This window comes from Misgurnus anguillicaudatus, chromosome 22 (assembly GCF_027580225.2).
Source record: "Misgurnus anguillicaudatus chromosome 22, ASM2758022v2, whole genome shotgun sequence".
NCBI classification, from domain to species: Eukaryota; Metazoa; Chordata; class Actinopteri; order Cypriniformes; family Cobitidae; genus Misgurnus; species Misgurnus anguillicaudatus.
The window spans coordinates 40,591,983-40,616,143 of record NC_073358.2 but is presented as its reverse complement, the minus strand read 5'-3'; the positions used below and the strand labels follow the sequence as shown (position 1 = coordinate 40,616,143).

General features: G+C 37.5%; 1 protein-coding gene across 3 annotated transcripts in view; it reads right to left on the bottom strand.

The window, feature by feature from the left end:
* The window catches only part of tenm1 (teneurin transmembrane protein 1), a 392,082-nt gene that overhangs the window by 39,740 nt on the left and 328,181 nt on the right, over positions 1-24,161 (bottom strand). For all 3 annotated transcript variants that reach the window (XM_055198820.2, XM_055198822.2, XM_055198819.2), the window contains 8 exons: positions 21,880-22,096; positions 21,014-21,133; positions 17,762-18,023; positions 16,741-17,008; positions 11,696-11,839; positions 10,844-11,093; positions 9,800-9,820; positions 5,340-5,572 (listed from right to left, as the gene is read on the bottom strand). In XM_055198820.2, the coding sequence (XP_055054795.2) occupies positions 5,340-5,572; positions 9,800-9,820; positions 10,844-11,093; positions 11,696-11,839; positions 16,741-17,008; positions 17,762-18,023; positions 21,014-21,133; positions 21,880-22,096 (1,515 nt within the window). The remainder of the gene's footprint in view (positions 1-5,339; positions 5,573-9,799; positions 9,821-10,843; positions 11,094-11,695; positions 11,840-16,740; positions 17,009-17,761; positions 18,024-21,013; positions 21,134-21,879; positions 22,097-24,161) is intronic.

The window sequence follows — 24,161 nt, the reverse complement described above, 5'->3', positions numbered from 1 at the left end:
TCAAAATAAGTGCCTGCTGCAGACGCGTCTAAAGGGTTTATGATAAAAGAGACGCTCACGTTTGCCAGATACTCACATAATCTCATGCGTTATCAGAGTTTACTGTTAAGGAAGTGTCTTGCGTGTATTTTGTGAACGTGAGCGTCTCTTTTATCATAAATGGTTTTGACGTGTGTGCAGCAGGCACTTATTTTGACAAAACACGTGATGCACACAGGATCTCCCAAAGTGCCGAACACATATTTTGAAAAAGGAACCACACGCATGACGCTTCGAACACTTATTATGAATTTGCACCCCTCGGATGAGCAGTCACGAGCCACCACTGATGGGTTATAAATCTGGAAACACATATATTCATAAAAAACTGTATACCTTGCACTGGTCATTTTGAATAAAAGCCTCTGCCTTACACTTCTGGTTCAGGGTGATGGTGTCTAGACTAATAGATCCAATATAAAATCATGCAGTATATGTAAAATGCAATAAAAACTGGCATTCTAGAGTCGAACAATATCTTCAGTTCATTATTTACAAGTCAATTCAGCCTGTATATTTTCCTGTAATGGTTTGTCGAAAGCGCACCATTTCTCCCTTGAAAATTCAATTACTTTTTAAGAGAATCCTGTTATTTTATATTACCTGTATATTTAGCTTTTTATTCTGAGTTGTTTACTGGCTCGCTGCGTGAAGCCCTGGGCCTTTGGAGGTTAGAGCGAGCTGAATAGCGCACTAAAAAGATCATAGTCAAGGAAGATGCTGGCGTGCTGCAGAGATCGATACTGCATCACTCGGAGTTTCTATGTGTATAAAGAGATATTGATTATAAAAACATTTTTTATATTGAGATTAATTGAATCAACAGCGAGCCAAAGTCAAGCCACACTCTGCTGTGCAGAACTGTCAAGACTTGTGTATGAATGACAAATATCCACGCTACAGACAAATTTCACAGAGATGTTATAGGATTAGTTCTGTTCTGCTCCTCTGAATATTCGGTTATTATTTATTTACCTTTATGTTGTTCAAAACCCCTTGTGTCATTTTTTTGTGTACAAAGCACAAACGGTGGACCTTCTAATGGTTCTTGTCCTCTGTGGAATTACATTAAATAGGCTGCTATTACATTAAGGTTTCAAAAAGGATGCACACAGAACAATAGTTAATATGACTCCTACGCTGTATTCTTAAATTGTATTATGAGAAAGACTTGAACAGGCTGGTAATTATGGATTATCTTCTCCATTATGCTACTAACCACCCTGACTGGATCATTGAAAGTGGATCAGTCTCGTCCTTATAGAATATAAAGTTTCTTAACAGGGCAGTGCACGCATGTTGTTACATTTACCCGTCTGGACGGAACTTAAATGATTAGGCCATTTTCTTTAAAAAAATCCAGATAATTTACTCACCACCATGTCATCCAAAATGTTGATGTCTTTATTGTCCAATCGAGAAGATATTATGTTTTTTAAGGAAAACATTTCAGGATTTTTCTCATTTTAATGGACTTTATTGGACCCCAATACTTAACAGTTTAAATGCAGTTTAAAATTGCAGTTTCAAGGGACTCTAAACGATCTCAAACGAGGCATAAGGGTCTTATCTAGCGAAACGATTGTCATTTTTGGCAAGAAAAATAAAAATATTCACTTTTAAAGCACAACTTCTCGTCTTCCTCCGGTCCTGTAACGCGAAAGCGCGACCTCACGTAATACGTCATCACGTCAAGAGGTCACGGATGACGTAGCGCCAGTGTTTACAAGTGTGGAGAAAGAGGACCGTTCCGACGTTGTTGTATGTGGAATGATACTGATTAATGTCTTTGTGTCAGTTTATTGTTTAAATGGTTTATTGGTTAAATGGTCTGGCTAGTGGCTAAACTAAACTTTGACAAAAATACCTTGTTGAAAATAACAAATGTTTAGGTTTCATAAAGAATATCTGTAGTTAACATTGTATATATTAATTTTACACAGTAACATAAGCTCAGTGTTTTTGATACACTTTAGCTATTTGAATTAAGGTAATTTACATGTTATTTATTTTGCATGTTATCAGAAATAAACTGTTATTGATTCTTTGTGGAAGTTTACCGGAAGTTAGGTTTGTTCCACAAAAGCCGTTCTGCTGAGACCGTCTATATCAAACTTGCAAGCATGTGAGTAGCAACTACAGGGGACTGGAGAACACGTCCCAGCCCTTTGTGTCTATGTTCTCTGAGTTTTTACATAGATTTGAGTGAACTAACATTTAGCCAATCACAATTGAGCATACAATGCAATTATATCTCATGCACACGCATGATACGTCTGCTGGGTCATGATATGTCTTGTCAGAGCTTTGTTTGCTTATTCATTGCCATTTTTATGATCCGTAAGTTTTGATTTCCATATCTGACCCCACCGTTGTTATATGACACAAGGTGCTGCTCTAAATGGTCTATGTTACTAGTTTTGAGAGCTCTTCTCAGTAGTATTTAGGTCATAGGAACAGGACTACTAGTCTCCATGGTAATTAAATAAAACGCATCTAAATGAAAAAAAAGAAATGTGAACGCATTTATTACCAAACATATATAAAACAAAACATAATAATATAAAACAATTATATTTATAAAACCAAAATAGTGCCCAAAATTGCCCCTAATCCTTTTATAGACTCACCTCATTATTTATTCAGAAACAACAGCCAATGGCAAATCTCCAGCAGCATGCCTTTCAATATTTTTATATTTTGTTTTAGAAGTAGGCTACTTCTGTTTAGTAGAAATTGAGTTTGGTTGTAGTATTTAAGCCTTTAATTTCAATGTAGCTTTTTAGCTCTCAGTGAAACTATGATAAAAAATATTCCAACTGTCATAATATATAAAATGAAAGAAAAAAAAAACGGTTTCATCCTATCTTCATTTGTTTTCTTTTTATTACCTTTCAAATATGGGTAGGTTTCTTGAAAAATTTGAAATTTTAAGCAAAAGCTGAGATAAATCCATTTTTTTTAGTGTTTTTGAATCAGTGGATGCTTAAAGGCGGGGTGCATGATCTCTGAAAGCCAATGTTGACATTTGAAATCCCCTAAACCAGTGGTTCTCAAACTGGGGTCCGGGGCCCCCAGGGGGGCCGCAAGATGGTGCCAGGGGGGCCTCAGTTTTATGACATTTGCATAAAATACATTAATTTATCATGAATTCTGTGAAATTAAACCTAAAAAAAATAAGCCAGCACTACTTTGTATAATTTAATGTTTTGTTTAATTAAAATGTGAAGTTTTAGAACTGTTTTTTGTCATAAATTTTCTTTGGGGGGGGCCGTAAAGGAATGTACCGTACACAAAGGGGGCCGCACGCTGAAAAGGTTTGAGAACCACTGCCCTAAACAATCCCTAGCCCAATAGAATCTGGACCTTTTTTTGATAGACCCGCCCCACACATACACAATCCAGCCAACAATGTCGGTTAGCAAGACACGCCCCTTACTGCTGATTGGCTACAAGTGTGTTTTGGTACTTGGCCCGACTCCCTTTTCCAAAGTGTTTTCAAAAATCATGCACCCCGCCTTTAAGTGTTTAATACGTTTGGTAAGAGCGAAAATACAGATTGCCGTAAAAACTCATCAGGGGAGCGTCATTTGCAGGGAAGTGTTTTTTCTAAATAGACGAGATAACTCGTCAAAGGCGGGGAAAGAGTAACGTGCTTTATATAAAAATATTATTAATAAAAAGAAGAAGAAAAATAACAATGCATATTCTTATTATCATCATCAAGTAAAAATTTTAATCAGCATATATTCAGCAAAGACATTTAGCTCATTTTTGTTTAGGGAGGGGCGGTAAGGGACCTGGATAATGGATGGGGGGGGGCACTGGCCCAAAAAAGGTTGAGAACCACTGTTATAGAAAAATCATTCAGACCAGTTTTGTGAATGAGATCGGCAGATTGTTTGACAAGATTCAGTTGAAAAGAGCAAGGTCCAAATGATTTGGAGCTTTTCTTATTAATTCTCACAAACTTATCAAAAAGAGCTTAAACAAACTTAATTCCTTTATTGTTCGGCTTCAGAATTTTTGAAATATGGGCTGCTTACACGTGGTGCTTTGGCATCCGTATTGAAGCTTATAAGCCTCCTTCAGTGTAATTGAATAAAAAATAGCACAATTCTTCAAAATCCTCCTTTTGTGCTCCACAAAAAAGTACGTCATACAGGTTCGCAACGACTTGAGGGTGGGTAAATGATGGCAAAGTTTTCATTTTTGGTTGAACTATCCCTTTAATGCTTTTATTGCAGCCTATTTGTGTGGAGCCCCTCATACCCCGAGAACACAGAAGGTCGGATTGCAGTTATTGAAGTGCTCAGCATTTCGGTCAGAGCCTCTTACAGATAATAGACTTCAGTGGAAACACTTTAACAAAGCGGGCATGGCTATTCTACCCCGTGAAACACAAAGGAAGGCTTTTACCCGTCGGTTTGGTGGAAAAATGCATATGAATCGTTGAAGCGTGCATAAAAGGCTTAAATCAGGTTTAAATGCGATTTACTATAAGACACCGATCTGAAATCCAGCATTCACTTCCTCTATCTATGCAGAACAGTATGAAATCAAAGCACATACATGCAGCATTCTTGCTCTGGGATTCTTTATAAATTCTATCCTCAGGGGTTTACAAGTAAGTGGAGGCTTTTAACAGCGACAGTTGAGTGAGTGAGTTTCCGTGAGTGAGTCAGCGAGAGAGAAAGAGTGCACAATGAGGCTTGAAGGATAAGAGAACATACGTGCCTGTTAGCCACGCCTCCACCTGTCCATCGGGCTGACTGACAGGTTTAAAGAGACAGTGGCAGTGATGGATAGGCGGGACTAATAGCCGCTCTGCCTGATTTAGCAAAGAGGAAGACATCTTCAATTCCTCCCACTGAAAAATGCCACTATTTTTCTCTTTCCGCCTCCAATAACCACTCTCACCTATATCTCTTGTCACATTCTTTCAATTTGACTTCAGAAACTAAGGCTTTCTTCAGTTTTTTCGCCGTATCCCACTCAAAACCGTTTAACTGCTAGCAGGGCCGTCCATTAAATAAAAAAGGAGGAGAGCTTTCAGGGGCCCAGCCGTCACCATAGATTGCCAAAGGCGAAAAATTCCCTATTTTCTTTTTTCACAACAACAGCTATTCTAAGTTGTTTAAAAAAACTTGGTTTATGATGCTTCAGTCATTACTATAGCAACCAATAGACTGGATGTTGACTACACAGTCTGAACACAAAGATCAGATTTCACCACTTGCAGAATGACAGTGCAAACAGATCAGATTTCTAAAACAAATAGCGGTGTGTTGGATTCTCACCCCTAGGGTTGTTGAGCGCCGCTTCAGTGGCTTTGCCTCCGTCTCCACACTGGTTCGGGTGGAAGGGCGTGCACTGCTCCCCGCTTCCGGCAACCACCTCCACGTTTCTGCTGAGATCCTTGGGTTCAGTCAGAGTCTTCAGGCGGTACAGCTTCCCGCTGCTGGTGTCCGACAGGTAGAGCGACTCGCGCACGGGATCCATAGACAAGTAATACTTATGAGCTGGACTGGAGCTGTGAGAAAGAGAGTCTTTATGACAAAGCTTGGCAACACACGTATTGCCGACATCCTTGTGCAGAACCACTTTACAGTCTAAATCCATACTGAACCACACACAGACACTCGCACACGTTTTAAGTAAAAACCCTCCAGGTGTCAGAGCAACACATCTCAATCATTCTGAAGCTAAACCCGGATCAAACCTTCCGCCCCTCCAGCGCATCAGGCCCCCGACAGTCCATAATCTTCTCTTCCCGCTTCCTGCCATCCTGTCCTGCCTTTAGAGCAAATCTACCTGCTGCCTCTTTTTCATTTTTTTTCCTTAGGCAGAACAAAACTAAGAGGAGCAACTCTTTTTAAAAGTGTGCAACAGTGTTCATGCAAAAATATACAAGTGCTTTCTCTTATGACACCTCTTCGTTTGTTTACAAAAAGTGCAAGTTCTCTGTGTTGTAATCGCTCAGACAGGGCACAACACATCATCTGGCACATCACCTGCGGCTTATGAGTTGGCGTCTGAGGAAGATGAGTCAACTGCTTTGACATTTCGGGGAAGCTGATTCTTATTTTTTGGTGTGAGGACAGCAACATTTATTTGGCTACTATGAAGCTCTGCACTCTCAGAAATAAAGGCACAAAAGCTGTCAATGGGACTGTGACCTTATAAATAATACGTAAAGGATGCATATTAGTACCCTAAAGGTACATAGTAGTACCTCATAGGTACATATCTGTACCTAAATGGTACATATTAGGACCTTTTTAAAGTGTACCTTCCCAGCTACAGCTTGGGTACCTTTATTTCTAAAGGGGATCGCACACCAGCCGCGCAGCTCAGCGCCGCGCCATTCTAAAAAAATCGAACACATTGTTTTCTATGAGTATACGCACACCGGCGCCGCCAGGTGGCGCCTGTCAGCGCCGCCCAGCTTTGAATCTGGAAGTTGCTCAAATCCCTGTCGTGCCACACAGCGCCACTCACATAGTTTAACATTAAATTACATCACCCAAATCAACATGTCCCAAATCATTAACAATTAACATTGGCTGCTAACGTATATTTTGCATTTTGAAGTAGACGCTATCTGACGAAGCTCGCGCTATTTAATGTGCACTTCCGGTTTACAATACCTCCAAGTTGTCCTAGACGTGACTCAACGCGGCGCTGTGCGGCCGGTGTGCGATCCCCTTAACAGTGTGCTGATAGCATGGTGCCGATTACTGAGGTCATGGGTTTCATTTTCAGGAAAGCTGATAAAGGATATGCTTTAAATCACTTCGGATAAAAATGCATTAGTGTGACTTCTTTTTCGAGGGCGCTCAATGCGAAGTTCGATGTGGTTACTTTTTTCAAAATATGTGTTCTGCACCTCGAGAATTCCTGTGTGCATCATGTGTCTTGTCAAAATAAGTGCCTGTGGCAGACGCGTCTAAAGGGTTTATGATAAAAGAGACGCTCACATTTGCCAGATACTCACATAATCTCATGCGTAATCAGAATTTACTGTTAAGGTTTAAGGTTTACTATTGCGTGTATTTTGTAAACTTTTTTTATCATAAACGGTTTTGACGCGTGTGCAGCAAACACTTATTTACACTTATCTCGAGGCGCGGAACCAGTGTTGTTTTCGTCAACTATGACGATAACGAAATGATTTCGTTGACACACCTTTTTTTACGATAACGCGATGATGACTAGCTAAAAAAGGCTCTAAGGTGACTAAAACATGACGAGAAGCTTTTGAGTTTTCGTTGACGAGACGGAATGAAAATGATTATAAGTCTGATGTTCACAATGCATGTCATTTCTGCCTATTTTGCGTGAAATCGGTCTGTTTTTAGCTAAAAAGTATCAACAATGCTGCCGCTTCATATCCTTGTTTTGGGTACGCCCACCACCCAGCTGCTGTCATGCCACCAGATTTAACACAACAACAACACACCTGCGACTGTGGCGAGTTCGAAGCACCGTGGCAGTGACGCCAATAAACGGAAACAACAAGATGATTTATGGACATACTTTCAGTATAAACCATCAGAAAAAAAAACGGAATGCACATTGGGAGACGACAGTAAATGTGGCCACAAACTAGGTGGGAAGAATACCACCAACCTCAAGCGGCACCTGAAGGCTCATCACGCTGTTAACATATCATATACATTCAATTTTACTCTACAATCGGCTTGTGACACATTTCATGCTAAGCTTAAGGTTTTACATGTATCTACTTGTCAAACCTAAGCCCATTTCCATTATTTTTTTAACCTAAATTAATTTGTTAAAGACTACTTTTTTTAAATAAAATTGTCTTAAACTTGACTAAAACCTTTTTATGTTTGTGTTGAATAAAACTTGACTAAACCAATCAAGTTTGTAAATGACTAAAATGTGACTAAAACTAAAAAGCATTGTTGTCCAAAAGACTAAGACTAAAACTAAAAGGGCTGCCAAAAACAACACTGCGCAGAAAACATATTTTGAAAAAAGGAACAACACACGACACTCCGAACACTTATTTTGAATTAGCGGCCTCGGATGAGCAGTCACGAGCTGCCACTGGTGTGACTTATGCTTACGTGAGCGAGGCTTTTTTTAAACAATAATATCCTGCCTACTCTTTACTATATATCCAATAAGTGGCAAAAGTCCCATCGCAAACGGTCTGTGTTTACAGACAGATTGATGGAATGGAAAATGTTAATACTACAGGTTTTATAAAGCCTTTACGAGGTTTAATCAGACCTCGGTTTGATCAGAAGCCCTATCTCCAAAAGTCGACTGAAGGCAGGATTTCCCCCTTGCTGTGGGATGTAATACTGTGTGCAAACACGCAGACACACACACACAGGCACACACACACAAAGATAAAGGATTACAGTATGCTTGTCTATGGGGCAGAGGTCTATACCGCTCTCTAACTCCCTCTCTGCGGGGGGCGCCGTTTTTAAATTCACATGAAACGAGGAAGATCCAGCCGATAAGCGGGAGACTGTGGTGTGACGCCGACAGCAGAATGTTGAGAAAAGCTGTAAGTGTTCAATCCATCGACCAGAAAAACACCTCTGATGGATTCCCGACCACACACCGAAGATTACAAGCAACAGTAGACACTGTGTGACACGCGCACACAGATACAAGTCCATGGACACACAAATATACTATAGGAATGCATGCACACAGTTACACACACATGAAAATATGCCAGATTGTTATATACGAAATAACAAAACATGATCTGTATTAAAAACATTTAAAGATGATAAGCTTCACAGCAAATTAAATGCAAAAAACAATGTCACTTTAAAGCAACACTATGTAGTTTTTTTACATTTAAATAATGTCTCTAAAATTATTTCAGTGATAGAACTACTTTAAACTGGACAAATTGTACTGTTGCTGCAACCTGAGAAGCCTCCTAGCTGCTACAAGCACACTCTGAAAGTGGCGGTGGAGGGTAGAGCACACAGCCCCGCCCCTCCCCCTCCCTGCAGAAGAGTGTCTGATACCAGGCACTGTTGCGCTTTTCACCCACATGGGGGAGCTGTATGTCATTTTTACATGGAAACTACATAGTGTTGCTTTAAAGTCGCTATGAAATTGAGATTAAAAACTTTAAACGACTTTAAAGTTTTGGGATAAATTTGTAAATGATCAAATAAAGGATGGGGAAAGTGCAATTTAAATCATTAAAGAAATAAAACTACAGCTTTCTAGAATCAACGCTAGAATAAAACACTCAACAAATACTTTCTTACAATTAAAAAAAATACTTATAGTAACAAAATTCTTATTTCATATCAAGAACAAAATTAAATGTTTTTGGACTTTAGTAACTTCAGGTAGATTAATCCCCAGTCATCTCCAAAGTCATAATGGTAAAAGTGTGTTACAGTAGCTAAATTTACCCTGTTTTATCATTAATTTTGCATGCAGTAATATTTGTGTTTGGAACATTAGCGATGATGTAACCTTGATGAGTAACGTTGCAATAGGCTGAATATATTACTTTGTGTTTTATTAAAAAAAGGTCAGATTTAATTCAGAGCCTGTTGTTACAATGACTTACTATTGGGATTGCTGTCTTTAACTGTGTTCTTTCACATTTCACTTGAGACCTTAGTCTCTTAAAGCTCTACTTCTTCCAATGATGATTCATGAATGGATGGGGAATCAAAAAAAATGAAAAGCACAAATACAACACTGACATCAGAAAGACATTATGGGCAGAAAAGCAACGTACCTGTGCCTAATGTCACGATTTCTGGATGCGAAAGATGAAAGAAAGTAAAAAAGAGGTCGGTATTGGTAACAGTGATTTTTTACAGTCATAAAAGCAGTTTATATCATTTATCATTTTAAAGGCACTGTTAAAGTGATTTTTTATGGCGAAACATTGCATTTGTCTCTGTGACAGCACCAGATTCTGGAAACTGCAAACAAATATGTGACCCTGGACCACAAAAGCAGTCATAAGTCGCATGGGTATATTTGTAGCAATAGCCATTTTTAATGCAAAAAATCATTAGGATATTAAGATATTAAAAATAGTTGTTCTACTGTAAATATATCAAAAATTAATTTATCATTATTAATATGTGTTTGAATAACTTTAAAGGCGATTTTCTCAATATTTTGATTTTTTTTTTGCACCCTCAGATTACAGATTTTCATATAGTTGTATCTCAGCCGAATATTGTCATAACAATCCATACATCAATAGAAAGCTTATTTATTCTCCTTTCATATGATGTATCTCAATTGACCCATTATGACCTTTGGTCCAGGGCCACATATTTGACTGTCACATTCTATTTTAAGCCAGACTCCATGGCCTGTCAGTCATTTTGCACATTTCCTAGAAAGCTTTGTTTTACTGCAAATAAAGTCTTAAAAATATAATTCTGTAATTTAAATTCATTCTGTGTGCATTTTACTCTTAAGGATGCATCATTCATGCCTAATACAAAATGCAATATACACAACGGTTAAAATAATCAATAATTTAAATACCTGATAATCTAATATTGTTCCAGGTCCACAGAGAATCTACAGCCACAGAACTCTCCAGAAAGCTTTGCCAATATTTATATGCCTATCTTTTATAAATATGTACATATCCCCCAGCCATTGTGTATTTATTATTAAATATTTTGGCTAATTTAATTACACTTTTATTGGTAGCTAAAAGCTTTATTACTTCTCTCTGTTCCACTGAACACATTTTACAAAGTTTAATATATTACTTATATAACCATTTAAATAAAAACATAAAATGTTTGCAGACCTGAGCTCTAAGATGCTGATGGTGAACCCGTTGGGCAGAATCCTGCGGATATAATTAAAATCGCCAACATACACACTACCATCAGAACCGCAGGCGAGAGCAATGGGGGCAAACAATTTCTGATCCACGGCCGGGCCGTTGCAGTTCGGGCATGGGATCGCGCGGACCACCCCGGTCCCCATTACTGTTGAGATGACAAAGGGCTGCTGGGAAATAAACACATTCTCCCCATTACCTTTATGAAGGATACCTGTACGAAAGAAAAAATAGAGAGTATTAGACTGAAGCTTTTATTTATTGATACTGAAATGTGGCCGTGGTAAGAGACCTTGTAAAAACATAAACCGTGAAAAGAAATGACACAAACTGGCATCTAGTGAGCCCACGGGAACTACAATGATTCACTGATCGGGAAAAAGGATGCTAGATTTAAAAACAATGGCTTGTTACCACGTTGAAGGTCATGGGTTCTAAGCCTATTTATAAAGCCTTGTCTCGGTAAGCAATATAGTACATTAAAGGTTGTCTTACAAAAATCATGATACTATAGTATAAAACTTATGTGGACAGATTTGTCCACAGAGTCACCCAAACAAAGCACATTATGAGGTTCACACTGTAAATAGACTACGCTTGTGTTACCCAGGTAAAAAGTTCACTCAGTTATACAGTAGCTCAATTGGTGTAGCACTGCATTGGCATCCCTAAAGGTCATTTTTTTGATCCCAAGGGAACACACATACTGATAAAATATACACCTTGAATGCACTATAAGTCACTTTGGATAAAAGCATCTGCCAAATGCATAAATGTAATGTAATATAATGTATGTGTGTGTTTAATGCTCCTCACCACTCTCCAGGTTAAGGATGTGGTGGTGATTGATTGTCCATCCACCCAGGTTGGAAGGCATCAGCTCGAAACCCTGCAGCTGAGCGGCTCTCTTTTCCCAAAGCACAACGTCTGGACAGGATTCATACTCATATCCAACAGAGACTGTGTTATTAATACACAGACACAAACGGTAAGATCAGACTTTATGCTTTTAGATATCATTAAATATCACTATCATCAAAGCTTAAAACAGACAAACCATTGGCATCATCAGAAGAGACAAACAGATAATTAATTGGTAAATTATTTTAGAGTGTAACAACCGCAGGAGTTTTCTTTAAACAAATGCATAAATTACACAGTATGGCCAGTAATTACTGTCATTAAGAGAGTAAACCCCTGCAGATTATACTAAACAATTTGCGTAATATGACAATTGAGCTATTTTAGAAAATGTTTTAATATAATTTACAGCATAATTTTCTCAAAGTATTTACCCTTAAAAATATTTAGCTCATTAAAACACATGTACAAATAAGTAACGCTATACAATCATATATAAATACGCAATTTATATAAAATTAATCTTCCTGACTTTTCCAGTCTTTGGGATTATCCCAAGGATTTTTATAAACATTTCCGAGGCAGATATGTTACGCATATGCCAGAATACAAACGCCTCCAATAAGACAAAACATCTTTGAGATTTGAATGCAGCACAGTGTGGAGTCTGAAAGCATCTCGGTGTGATATGTAAAAGTGGCCAAATGTGATATTTTCCTAATGTGGCTTAATATGATATCTGAAAGTGTAACAATATGGCATCTCCATGTGATATTGTCTCAATGTGATATTTAAATGCAGAAGCTCAATGTGATACAGTCTTATTGTGATATTGAATTGTAGCAGCTCAACCTGACATCGGCTCAATGAGCTATCGAAATAAAGCCCAATGTGACACCGGTCAAGGTGATATCGAAATGAAGCTCAATGTGATATTGGCTCATTGCGACATCTAAATGAAGCTCAATGTGATATTGGCTCATTGCGACATCTAAATGAAGCTCAATGTGATATTGGCTCATTGCGACATTTAAATAAAGCTCAATGTGATATTGGCTCATTGCGACATCCAAATGAAGCTCAATATGAAATTGGCTCATTGCGACATCTAAATGAAGCTCAATGTGATATTGGCTCATTGTGACATCTAAATGAAGCTCAATGTGATATTGGCTCATTGCGACATCTAAATGAAGCTCAATGTGATATTGGCTCATTGCGACATCTAAATGAAGCTCAATGTGATATTGGCTCATTGCGACATCTAAATGAAGCTCAATGTGATATTGGCTCATTGCGACATTTAAATAAAGCTCAATGTGATATTGGCTCATTGTGATATCTACCTGAAACTCAATGTGATATTGGCTCATTGCGACATCCAAATGAAGCTCAATATGAAATTGGCTCATTGCAGCATCTAAATGAAGCTCAATGTGATATTGGCTCATTGTGACATCTAAATGAAGCTCAATGTGATATTGGCTCATTGCGATGTCTAAATGAAGCTCAATGTGATATTGGCTTACTGCGACATCTAAATGAAGCTCAATGTGATATTGGCTTATGGTGATATCGAAATGAAGCTCAATGTGATATTGGCTTATTGCGACATCTAAATGAAGCTCAATGTTATATTGTCTCATGGTGATATCCAAATGAGGCTCAATGTGATATTGGCTTATTGCAACATCTAAATGAAACTCAATGTGATATTGGCTTATTGCAACATCTAAATGAAGCTCAATGTTATATTGTCTCATGATGATATCCAAATGAGGCTCAATGTGATATTGACTCATTGCAACATCTAAATGAAGCTCAATGTGATATTGGCTTATTGCAACATCTAAATGAAACTCAATGTGATATTGGCTTATTGCAACATCTCAATGAAGCTCAATGTTATATTGTCTCATGGTGATATCCAAATGAGGCTCAATGTGATATTGACTCATTGCGACATCTAAATGAAGCTCAATGTGGTATTGACTCATTGCGACATTTAAATGAGGCTCAATGTGATATTGGCTTATTGCAACATCTAAATGAAACTCAATGGGAAATTGGCTCATTGCGACATCTAAATGAAGCTCATTGTGACATTGGCTCATTGCGACATCTAAATGAAGCTCAATATGATATTGACTCATAGTGATATCGAAATGCAGCTCAATGTGACAACGAGTCAAAGTGATACCGAAAATGCAGCTCAATGCGATATTGACCCATAGTGATATCGAAAATGAAGCTCAACGTGATATTGACTCATAGTGATATCGAAATGCAGCTCAATGTGAAACTGGCTCAATGTGATATCTAAATAAGGCTCAATGTGATATTGGCTCAATGTGATATCTTAATGCAGCTCAATGTGATATGTAAATGAAGTTCAATGTGACACTGGCTCATTGTGATATATAAACGCAGCTCAATGTAATATCACCTCAATTATATCTAAATGAAGCTCAATGTGATATTGGCTCATTGTAATATTTAAATGAAGCTCAATGTGATTTTGGCTTTTTGCGACATATAAATAATGAAGCTCAATGTGGCATCGACTCATTGTGATATCGAAATGCAGCCAAACGCGAAATTGGCTGATTGTGATATCGAAATGCAGCTTAATGTGATACCGAGTTAATGTGATATCTTAAATGCAGCTCAATGTGATAAAGGCTCAATGTAATATCTAAATAAAGCTCAATGTGATATCGGCTCAATGTGATATCTAAATGCAGCTCAATGTGATATGTAAATAAAGTTCAATGTGACATTGGCTCATTGTGATATATAAATGCAGCTTAATGTAATATCAGCTTAATTATATCTAAATGAAGCTGAATGTGATATTGGCTCATTGTAATATCTAAATGCAGCTCAAATCTCAACGTGATACCAGCTCAATGTGATATAGGCTCAATGTGAAATCTGAATGTGACTTAACATGACTGATGTTATCATGCTTGCTAAATGTTTTACTCTACATATGCACAATTTCTTCACAATTTTTTTGAAAACAATAACTATTCCAAGACTTTCCATGACTCTAGAAACCCTGTAAATAACTAAACGTGACGTTTAAATAACTGAAAATAGCAAGCAGATTTACAGTTTGCTACAGTATATGCTGGTAAATTATACTTTGCTTCAGTGACAGCAGAGTTGTCATGGTGTTCCAGTGAACTTAATTAGACAGGTGCTTCAAAATAGCAAGGCTTGAGCTGTAGCCAACATAAATACGGCTAAGGGGATGAATATAAATTATTAATTGATAATTACATTTGCCTGTTTTCCGTGCAAAAATGTTGAGTCATAAGAATTTTGTTACCTTTCAATTATAATGATGTCAAAATATTTGCTGTTATGTCACATATTTGTTTATCATTACCATCAAATGTTTTGGGTTAATTATTTGTAATTACTACTTGAAAACCGGTGTGCATTTCCCCTCTAATGGCCAGTAATGACTTATTTTTTGCCATTATTTAGTAGGTATGTGCGCCGCTGCAAGTGTACCATTAAACATAACGATAAGAGCTGAGCACAAGATGAAGGACTTAGACTCTCAGCAGTGTCTGATTGCTGTCATTGTGATAGATCTCAAAATAATAGAGAAAGAGAGTGAGACACAGAAAGACAAGAGAGAACATTTGAGCTTCTACTCCAATATAATGAGAAAAAAAAATCAACCATAAAATGAAACCTCAGTGTGAGTATGTGTGTGCCTATGGTATATTCATATGTAGATTGCATTTTATGATGCCCATGTGAAAGGTTCATCTTATAATTATGTTTAAAGCAAGGCTGTCACAGGCTCAGACTTTTTTATTGTGATTTATTTTAAGTATCACAAGTAATTGTGATTAAACATTTGACTGTCTGCATTATTAAAATATTTACATTTGTAGACCTAAAAGTGTAATATATTAAACATTTCTTATTATTTTAATAAAACAGACACAGTGATAGAACCCAGACAACTTTAACATTATGTTACATTTAGGGATGTTAACAGTTAATCGAATTAACAAGAATTAAATTGATAAAACTTTACGATTGTCGAATAAGCAAGATCACGCACGTGTGTGCGGCACCTGCGCAAAACACATACAGCCGGAGAAAAAAAATGAAGCGAGCGCGCAGAAGTTAAACTTCTGCGATGCCTAACACATGGGCTTTTTCAACATCATGTGAGACATGCAGTGGATCTGATAGAAAAAATGCAAATACGGTTACTCATTTTTCAATCCCACTATCATGTTCTTTAGACAAATTTTTTTTTAAATTCGCGTGAGGAAGCTGGCTTTTTTACGCACTTTTATATCATTAGCTATGTGCCACTGCATTAAAGGCTTATTGCACTATTACAGTTAACGATTATTCAATTGACTGATCGTTAATTTAAACGATCATCGAATATAGGAAATTTCATAAATTGACATCCCTAGTTACATTATATTACAGCAATACAATATTGACTGTTATTAGTTTTGCAATTGCTAATAATGTTATTATAAATTTTGGAGTAAAACAAAATGAATATAAATTTCTGTCCAAACTCTTGAATACTATGTGCCATTTTGAGGTCCATTTTGAGGAGATGTGTGAAGCATTTCTGCCATTACGACAATATTAAAAAATTCAAATATGAGCTCTAGACAAGTTAATGCCTGGTTTATATTTCAACACGAACTGCAGCAGCGCTCGCACACGCAGCACTCCAGAGGCATTTAGACTTCACATACACTTCACGCGTCTGAGTTCATTTGGAGTGCTCGCATAACAGTGCTGAACCGGAAAAAGAGACATCAAAATGCGCATTTCTATATTCACTTAAAATTCATTTACTTAGCTGGCAATATGCGAGTGAAATTTAAAGTGCAAGTGAATCATGATTATTGCATTAATTGAATGGGTTATTTTATAACGTTTCATCTTAAAAAACATCTCTCTATCTCTCACTCACACACACACACACACACAAAGATACTCACCCAATGTCTGCACAAGCCCCGTGACCTGCTGTCCGTAGATGTCAGTTTTATTCCAGGAGAAAACATATATGAGGTTTGGAGCTGCGGGAAATGATTTGAGAAGCTGTCGACCCTGGACTGCCACGGAGAGATGTACTTTGGCCAGGCCTGGCAGGAGGGTGGAGTGGGTCAGAACCACCCTCAGGAGAGAGCGATAACCCGGAGCTCTGGAAGAGAGGTAGCTTAACTTCAAAATTGTACCGGGGATAACAACTTCCTCCTGGACCGCCTACAGGGAGACAGGGAAAAAGCGTGAAAGCAGATTGTGAGAGAAATTAATTGTTTTTATTTACAGTTTGCACTTTCGGTCCAGAACAAAAACGGAGCCAATGACTATAATGCTGCCAAAATAAACAAGTTATAAACACCTATAAGCTGTTTGTCGTTATAGCGTACAAGCACACACAAGCTTTGCTTTAAAACAGATTAAGCTGTCTAGATATCTACTATATATAGGCAGCTATGACATTTTATAAAATACATGAATTTATCATAAATTCTGTGTAATAAAACTTGCTAAAAATATAGATACCAACCAACAGCACTACATTGTAAAATTTAATGTTTTTTTTTTATTCAAATTCTAAGTTTGAGATTATGTCATGAATTGTCTGTGGGGGCATGTGCGAAGGGACGCACCCTACACTTTCTTTATAGTTTTGTGTACCATACATTAAACATAAGCACAAACATGTGAAAAAAAATCTATTTTAGATTTCCTAATTTATTCGAAGTGTGGATGAAAATATTCAATGCATTAAACTCTGCATTTCAAGCAGCTCAGTAAAGGATACATGCTGGGATCTCATAAGGCAGCAGGATTTGGCTTTCCACACTTCAGAAAAGCCTTTGCGTGAGTGGTGTGTCTAAAAACCTTGACAAATGTGGATCTAAGTGAGCAGCTCTCTAAATTTCGGAAAAAAGCTACACTTTCCTTCGTACTAAACTGTGAATGCATCCTAAGAATGGATGTATCCGGTACCTGTAATTCAGGTACGACAGACCCTCTGTCTTCACAGTCAGCCGCGAATCGTGGCAGGGGGGCAGAGAGAACGATGGCGTGTGGGCTGATCAGGTTTTTTAGGTCACAGACAGGTAGTCTGGATCCAGTTCGTTCCATTATAACACGGTCCAAGACCATGAACTGGTTCCAGGGAAGCCAGACAGATCGTATCTGGGACAAAAATGGGGCTCGCTGGAACAATAGAGTTACAGAGATTCCTCCCACTGCCAGAAGATCAAAGCTAGAGGGAACACACCATGCGAACAGATGTAGAAACAAAGATTTATAAGGTAATAATATCACAAATAAACAGGAAATTAAGTTTGTACTGCTATGGAAAAAATTAATGGACCACTTCAAGATTATTTTCCTGTTTTTCTAAATTGACTATTTATAGGTATGTGATAAAGTAAAAAAAAAAGTTTTCATTCTGCCAACTACCAACAACATTTTTCAACAAAAAAGTTCATAATAAAAAGTTTTTATTTGCATTTATTTATTAAAACTTTAAATGGGGAAATCAGGGTCCAAAACAACAGTCCCAGAAATGCATGTTTAAGAATAAGGCCTAGTCCTGGATTAGCCTAAATCCTGTCCGGGAAACAGCCCCATAGTGTTGCATTTATTTACTGAAAATTGAAATGGGGAAAACATGGACCAAATAACAAAAAAAGATATAGGGGCGGTTTCCCAGACAGGGCTTATTCTAGTCCCAGACTAAAATGCATGTTTGAGAATAAGGCCTAGTCCTCGATTAGCCTAAATTCTGTCCGAGAAACCACCCCATAGTGTTGCATTTATTTACTGAAAATTGAAATGGGGAAAACATGGACCAAATAACAAAAAAGATATAGGGGCGGTTTCCCAGACAGGACTTATTCTAGTCCCAGACTAAAATGCATGTTTGAGAATAAGGCCTAGTCCTGGATTAGCCTAAATCCTGTCTGAGAAACCGCCCCATAGTGTTGCATTTATTTACTGAAAATTGAAATGAGGAAAACATGGACCAAATAACAAAAAAAGATATACTGTAGGGGCGGTTTCCCAGACAGGGCTTATTCTAGTCCCAGACTAAAATGCATGTTTGAGAATAAGGCCTAGTCCTGGATTAGCCTAAATCCTGTCCGGGAAACCACCCCATAGTGTTGCATTTATTTACTGAAAATTGAAATGAGGAAAACATGGACCAAATAACAAAAAATATATACTGTAGGGGCGGTTTCCCAGACAGGGCTTATTCTAGTCCCAGACTAAAATGCATGTTTGAGAATAAGGCCTAGTCCTTGATTAGACTAAATCCTGTCCGGGAAACCACACCATAGTATTGCATTTTTTTTACTGAAAATTGAAATGAGGAAAACATGGACCAAATAACAAAAAAAGATATACTGTAGGGGCGGTTTCCCAGACAGGGCTTATTCTAGTCCCAGACTAAAATGCATGTTTGAGAATAAGGCCTAGTCCTGGATTAGCCTAAATCCTGTCCGGGAAACCACCCCATAGTGTTGCATTTATTTACTGAAAATTGAAAAGAGGAAAACATGGACCAAATAACAAAAGATATAGGGGCGGTTTCCAAGACAGGGCTTATTCTAGTCCCAGACTAAAATGCATGTTTGAGAATAAGGCCTAGTCCTGGATTAGCCTAAATCCTGTCCGGGAAACTGCCCCATAGTGTTGCATTTATTTACTGAAAATTGAAATGGGGAAAACATGGATCAAATAACAAAAAAGATATAGGGGCGGTTTCCCAGACAGAGGCTTATTCTAGTCCTATGTTTGAGAATAAGGCCTAGTCCCGGATTAGCCTAAACCCTGTCTGGGAACCTGCACCATTTATTATCAATCTTGAATACTGCAGAGAAAACAAGGACAAATTAATTTCTCAATAACAAAATGCTTACATTTAAATGTCAGAAATATACATTTTATGGAATAACCCAGATTTTTAATCACATCTTTAATGTGTCTTTGTATTCACTCAGTCTTTTACATTACTGTTGGGTGACTTTATGTCGCTCATGAGGTTTGCTTTTGTTGGAAGTCAACAGACACTGGACAAAAAAACTCGTAATACATATAGAAATGATGATTAACGGCAAACTGAAGTGGTCTTTTAATTTGTCCACGGCTTTATATACAACACATATACTAATACATAACTAAATGTTCTATATATGTATTGGAAAAAAAAACTGTGAAAAAGTCTTGGGCCACAACCAGCATCATTGTTTTAGCAAAATTGAAATTATCATCCATATTTATTTTTCACTACCTTTATTAAAGAGCCCCTGTTTTCTGATTCAGGATTTTACACATCCTTTGGTGTGTAAGTGTGTATAAGTACATGTTAACTCATTCTCCACCAGCCATTTTTTTAAAAGTTGCCCACCAGCATTTTTTTGTGATTTTCACAAAAGTTTCACAAAATGCATTCCTGGTAAATTTTCTTCTAAAAATATATAAACAAACAAATATATCAAATGAAAGAACAGACCCTCTGCTTTTAAACAAACAATAAACAAACAAAACGGGGAAAAAAAACGTTTCATCCTATCTATATTTTTTTCTCTACTTAAAATATGGGTATTTTTCTTTAAAAATATTTTTTTAGCAAAAAGCTGAAATAATTGCATTTTTGTAAAGGAATTTTGTTAGAGATCAGATTGAGATTGATTATCAAAACATACACAGATTTTAAAATTAGTAAATAACGTTCAGTTTTTCATAAATTGTGTAAATCGCAGTAATGCAGATTAACATAAAAATTAATCAGGAAAACGTTTTTTATGCAAATTTTTCTCTTAATTGACAAGGTAACTCCTCAACGGTGGGGAAAGAGTTAATGGTATGCAAAGGTACAAGTCCTGAAGTCATTCGATTAGAGTTAAAATTTCCTTTCATTTGGGCTTAAGAGAGTCTGCCGATTTCTGCTCTTTCTCAAGTGTAAGGGGTGGTCACAATACTTATCATTTAATTCTGATTATCATTTAATTCTGCAATTCTCATTTTCTGTATTTTCTCATTATACTATTGCTGAAACAACAAATCTATTGGTGGCCTAAGAGTCCAGTATATATATATATACATTATATAAAATGTTAAATATAAATACACATGCAGAGCACATACTGTACAGCAATATGCAAAATACATACACTGAATAGTATATGCATAGAAGTGTGTGTGTGTTAGTTTGTGCTAATGTACAACAATGTATGCGTGTTTCACCTGCCGTCTTGTCGGCTAAGTGTGTATCCATATTCAGGGTTATGCTGAAATGTGACATTTACGCCGACTAGAGGAGTTCCATCAGCAGCCAAAACCTGACCTCGAATTACACACACTCGACTGCAGAAAAACAAGAGAGAGAGAGAGAGAGTGTGAGCGAGACAGGGAGAGTGAAAGTGAGAGAGGGAAAATGTAACCGAGGATCCGACAGAAGAGATCGAAGCTGAGAGAGCACCAGTCTCTTTTCAGTAATCAGAGAAAAATACAATACATGCTGCAATCGATCGTAAACTTCCTCAAACTAGACAATGATGGCAAAAATCATTTAGGGAGATTATTTCGGGAGAGAGGCACACTGCTCGTAGCAGTTAGCTGTGTATCAGCTTATCAGAGTCTATCAGTCGATCAGTTCATAATGTAGTACAACACAATAATAAATTTGTGCGTAGATATAGTTATGGATTCCAAACGTCCATGTGTTTTTGCATCAATACAATTTTAATCTATTGATTCTTGTATACAAGGCTTGTTCATTTAATGTCATGAATTAAAAAAACAATATTTATGCTATAAATTGTGCACTCATACATACTAAGGCATTTTCCTACCCAGTCAGTAAGTGCAGCTCCACTACAAGCGACGTGACCCAACAACCCACCAAGATGTGTTTGGTTAATAAAGCATATAAGCATAGACCAAGTAAAATATTTAAACATGTAAACAAAATGTTGAACGTTTGCTCATTTGTAAGTCAATTTAGATCTGAGAAATGTAAAATGAAATCTATTATCTGGGCCGCCTGTGCATTTACAGAATATGCAAGCTGAGTGTGTTTGTGATAATAACTGCAAGTGTGCGTTTATCACCTGCTATCAAATGGCAGGTCTCCTGGCAGTATATGTGTGCTGTCCCGTCCAATAAGGAATCGCACACGGTCAAAGAACAGACGTGAAGGGCGTGCCTCGAATGTGCTGTGGGTCTGCTGAATGATGTCACGGGGGTCAGGTGACCCTTGGCACAGCGGGGCACTGACACACACCTGCTGACTGCAACAGTCTGGGTCGACACAGTCTATGAGACCATCTGAAACACACACACACACCCTTTACATGTAGTCTTGATGGAGTTTGCCCTTGCTCTGTGTGTGTCTGTAAGTGTGTGATCTCATTTGTTAGCTCCATTAGAAAGGATCTGTGTTTTAACCTCCCAGAGGAGACAGTTTCAGAGCGAATAACCCAGAAACCCCTTACTTACAGACACACGCAAACGTTTGCACACAACCTGAAATGTAAGCCGTTCTTGTGTTATCATATGACAGATTTTGATATGTGATCCTGAACCACAAAACCAGTCATAAGGGTCATTTTTTGCAAAATATTGAGAAAAACTCCTGTAAAGTTGTCTGAATATTTTTTATATATTTACCGTAGGAAATGTACAAAATATCTTCATGGAACATGATGGTTACTTAATAACCAAATGATTTTTGGCATTAAAAAATGTATAATTTGGACCCATCCAAGTATTGTTGGCTATTGTTACAAATATACCGTGCTACTGGTTTTGTGGTCACATATAGGGCCCTATTTTAACGATCTAAGCGCATTGTCTAAAGCGTACGGTCTAAAGCAGCGTGTCCGATTCCACGTTTGCTAATTTAACGACTGAAAAAATGGTTTATGCGCCAAGCGCACGGTTGAAAAGGGTTGTTCCTATTCTCGTAGTGAGTAGTGGGTGTGTTTTAGGCATAACGTGCAATAAACCAATGAGAGTCTTATCTCTCATCCCCTTTGAAAGCAAGTTACACCTGGCGCCATGCCTAATCCCTACTTAGGAAGCGGAATTTGTAAACTGAAAAACTAAGTGGAGGAAAAAGACCACCAGTTTTTATAAGATTAATGTAAAAAATTGTGTTGTTTTCATTTGTATTGAAATTTTTATTTTTTGGATTAAAACCTTTAAAAGACGTTTTCTTTCAGTCATGGAAGTAAAAATAGCAGGCATTTAATTGCTGTAAATGTATTGATATCCTACATAATCATTGTAATCGCATAAAATAATTTGCAAATATGCAAGAAAAGGTTTGTACTCTAAAAATAGATAAATAATTTAAAAATGTGCGAAGAGCCGTTTCAGCACTCGGACAGCACCATGTTTTTTTTTAAAAGCATTACTTAAAAATGTTTCTCATCTCATTATATCCACAGGTACAGAGTCATCATATACAATATATCCGTGGGGTAGCATTTAAAAAAAACAACATTTAAAAACAGATGCATTTGTTTAAACTTTAAAGCAAAGCATTTATTTACTTACAGGTGAAGCAGCTCTTAACGCCTTCTAACGTCTCATAATCAGTCCTCATTTATGTCCAAGAGACTCTATAGTCCCTTTCACACATACAGTCTTTACTGGTAAATTGCAGTTAACAGATCATGTGTGAACAGAACCTTTCCGGTAAATCAGTGCTCCCAATTTACCAGTAAAACAGGTTGTAAGATTACCAGTAATTTACCGGTAAGCGCTGTGTGTGAACGAAAATTATAGGATTACCGGCATTTAGAACGGACGACGTCAGACCGTGCTGACAGCTTCGGGCCAATCATAGCGTTTTAATACAGATGACGCGTTTACCCCCGCACTGTTTACTGACGTTTCCACACACATGCTGCTTGAAAGTTGAGCACACCTGAAGTTTACGTCCACATTTCTTCACCAAAGTTGTTTAAAACAGCTTACCGCCGAATTGCCGACGTCCTTAGCACGCCCTCTGTGAAGCCTAAAGTGCAAACAGTACTGTTGTTAAAAACGCATTTTCGGTTTGACGTCGTCTCATTCAATGTTGTTTGGTCATGAGCAACTTCGCGACTGTTTACCACAGACGTGAAAACAACAAAATACGGACCGTGGATATGAACGACGTGGATTGTTTACAAATACAACACTGAGCTTGGCGCGTGCTACAGGTACTTCTGCTTTCTCAACGAATTTACCGGTATTTTGATACTGATGTGTGAATGATGTCTTACTGGTAAAATAACGGAACGCCACTGCGTGTGTGAACAGCACATTTTTGTATTTACTGGTAAATTCATTCTGGTAAATTCATGGTAATTTACCAGAATTACTGTGTGAAAGAGGCTGATAA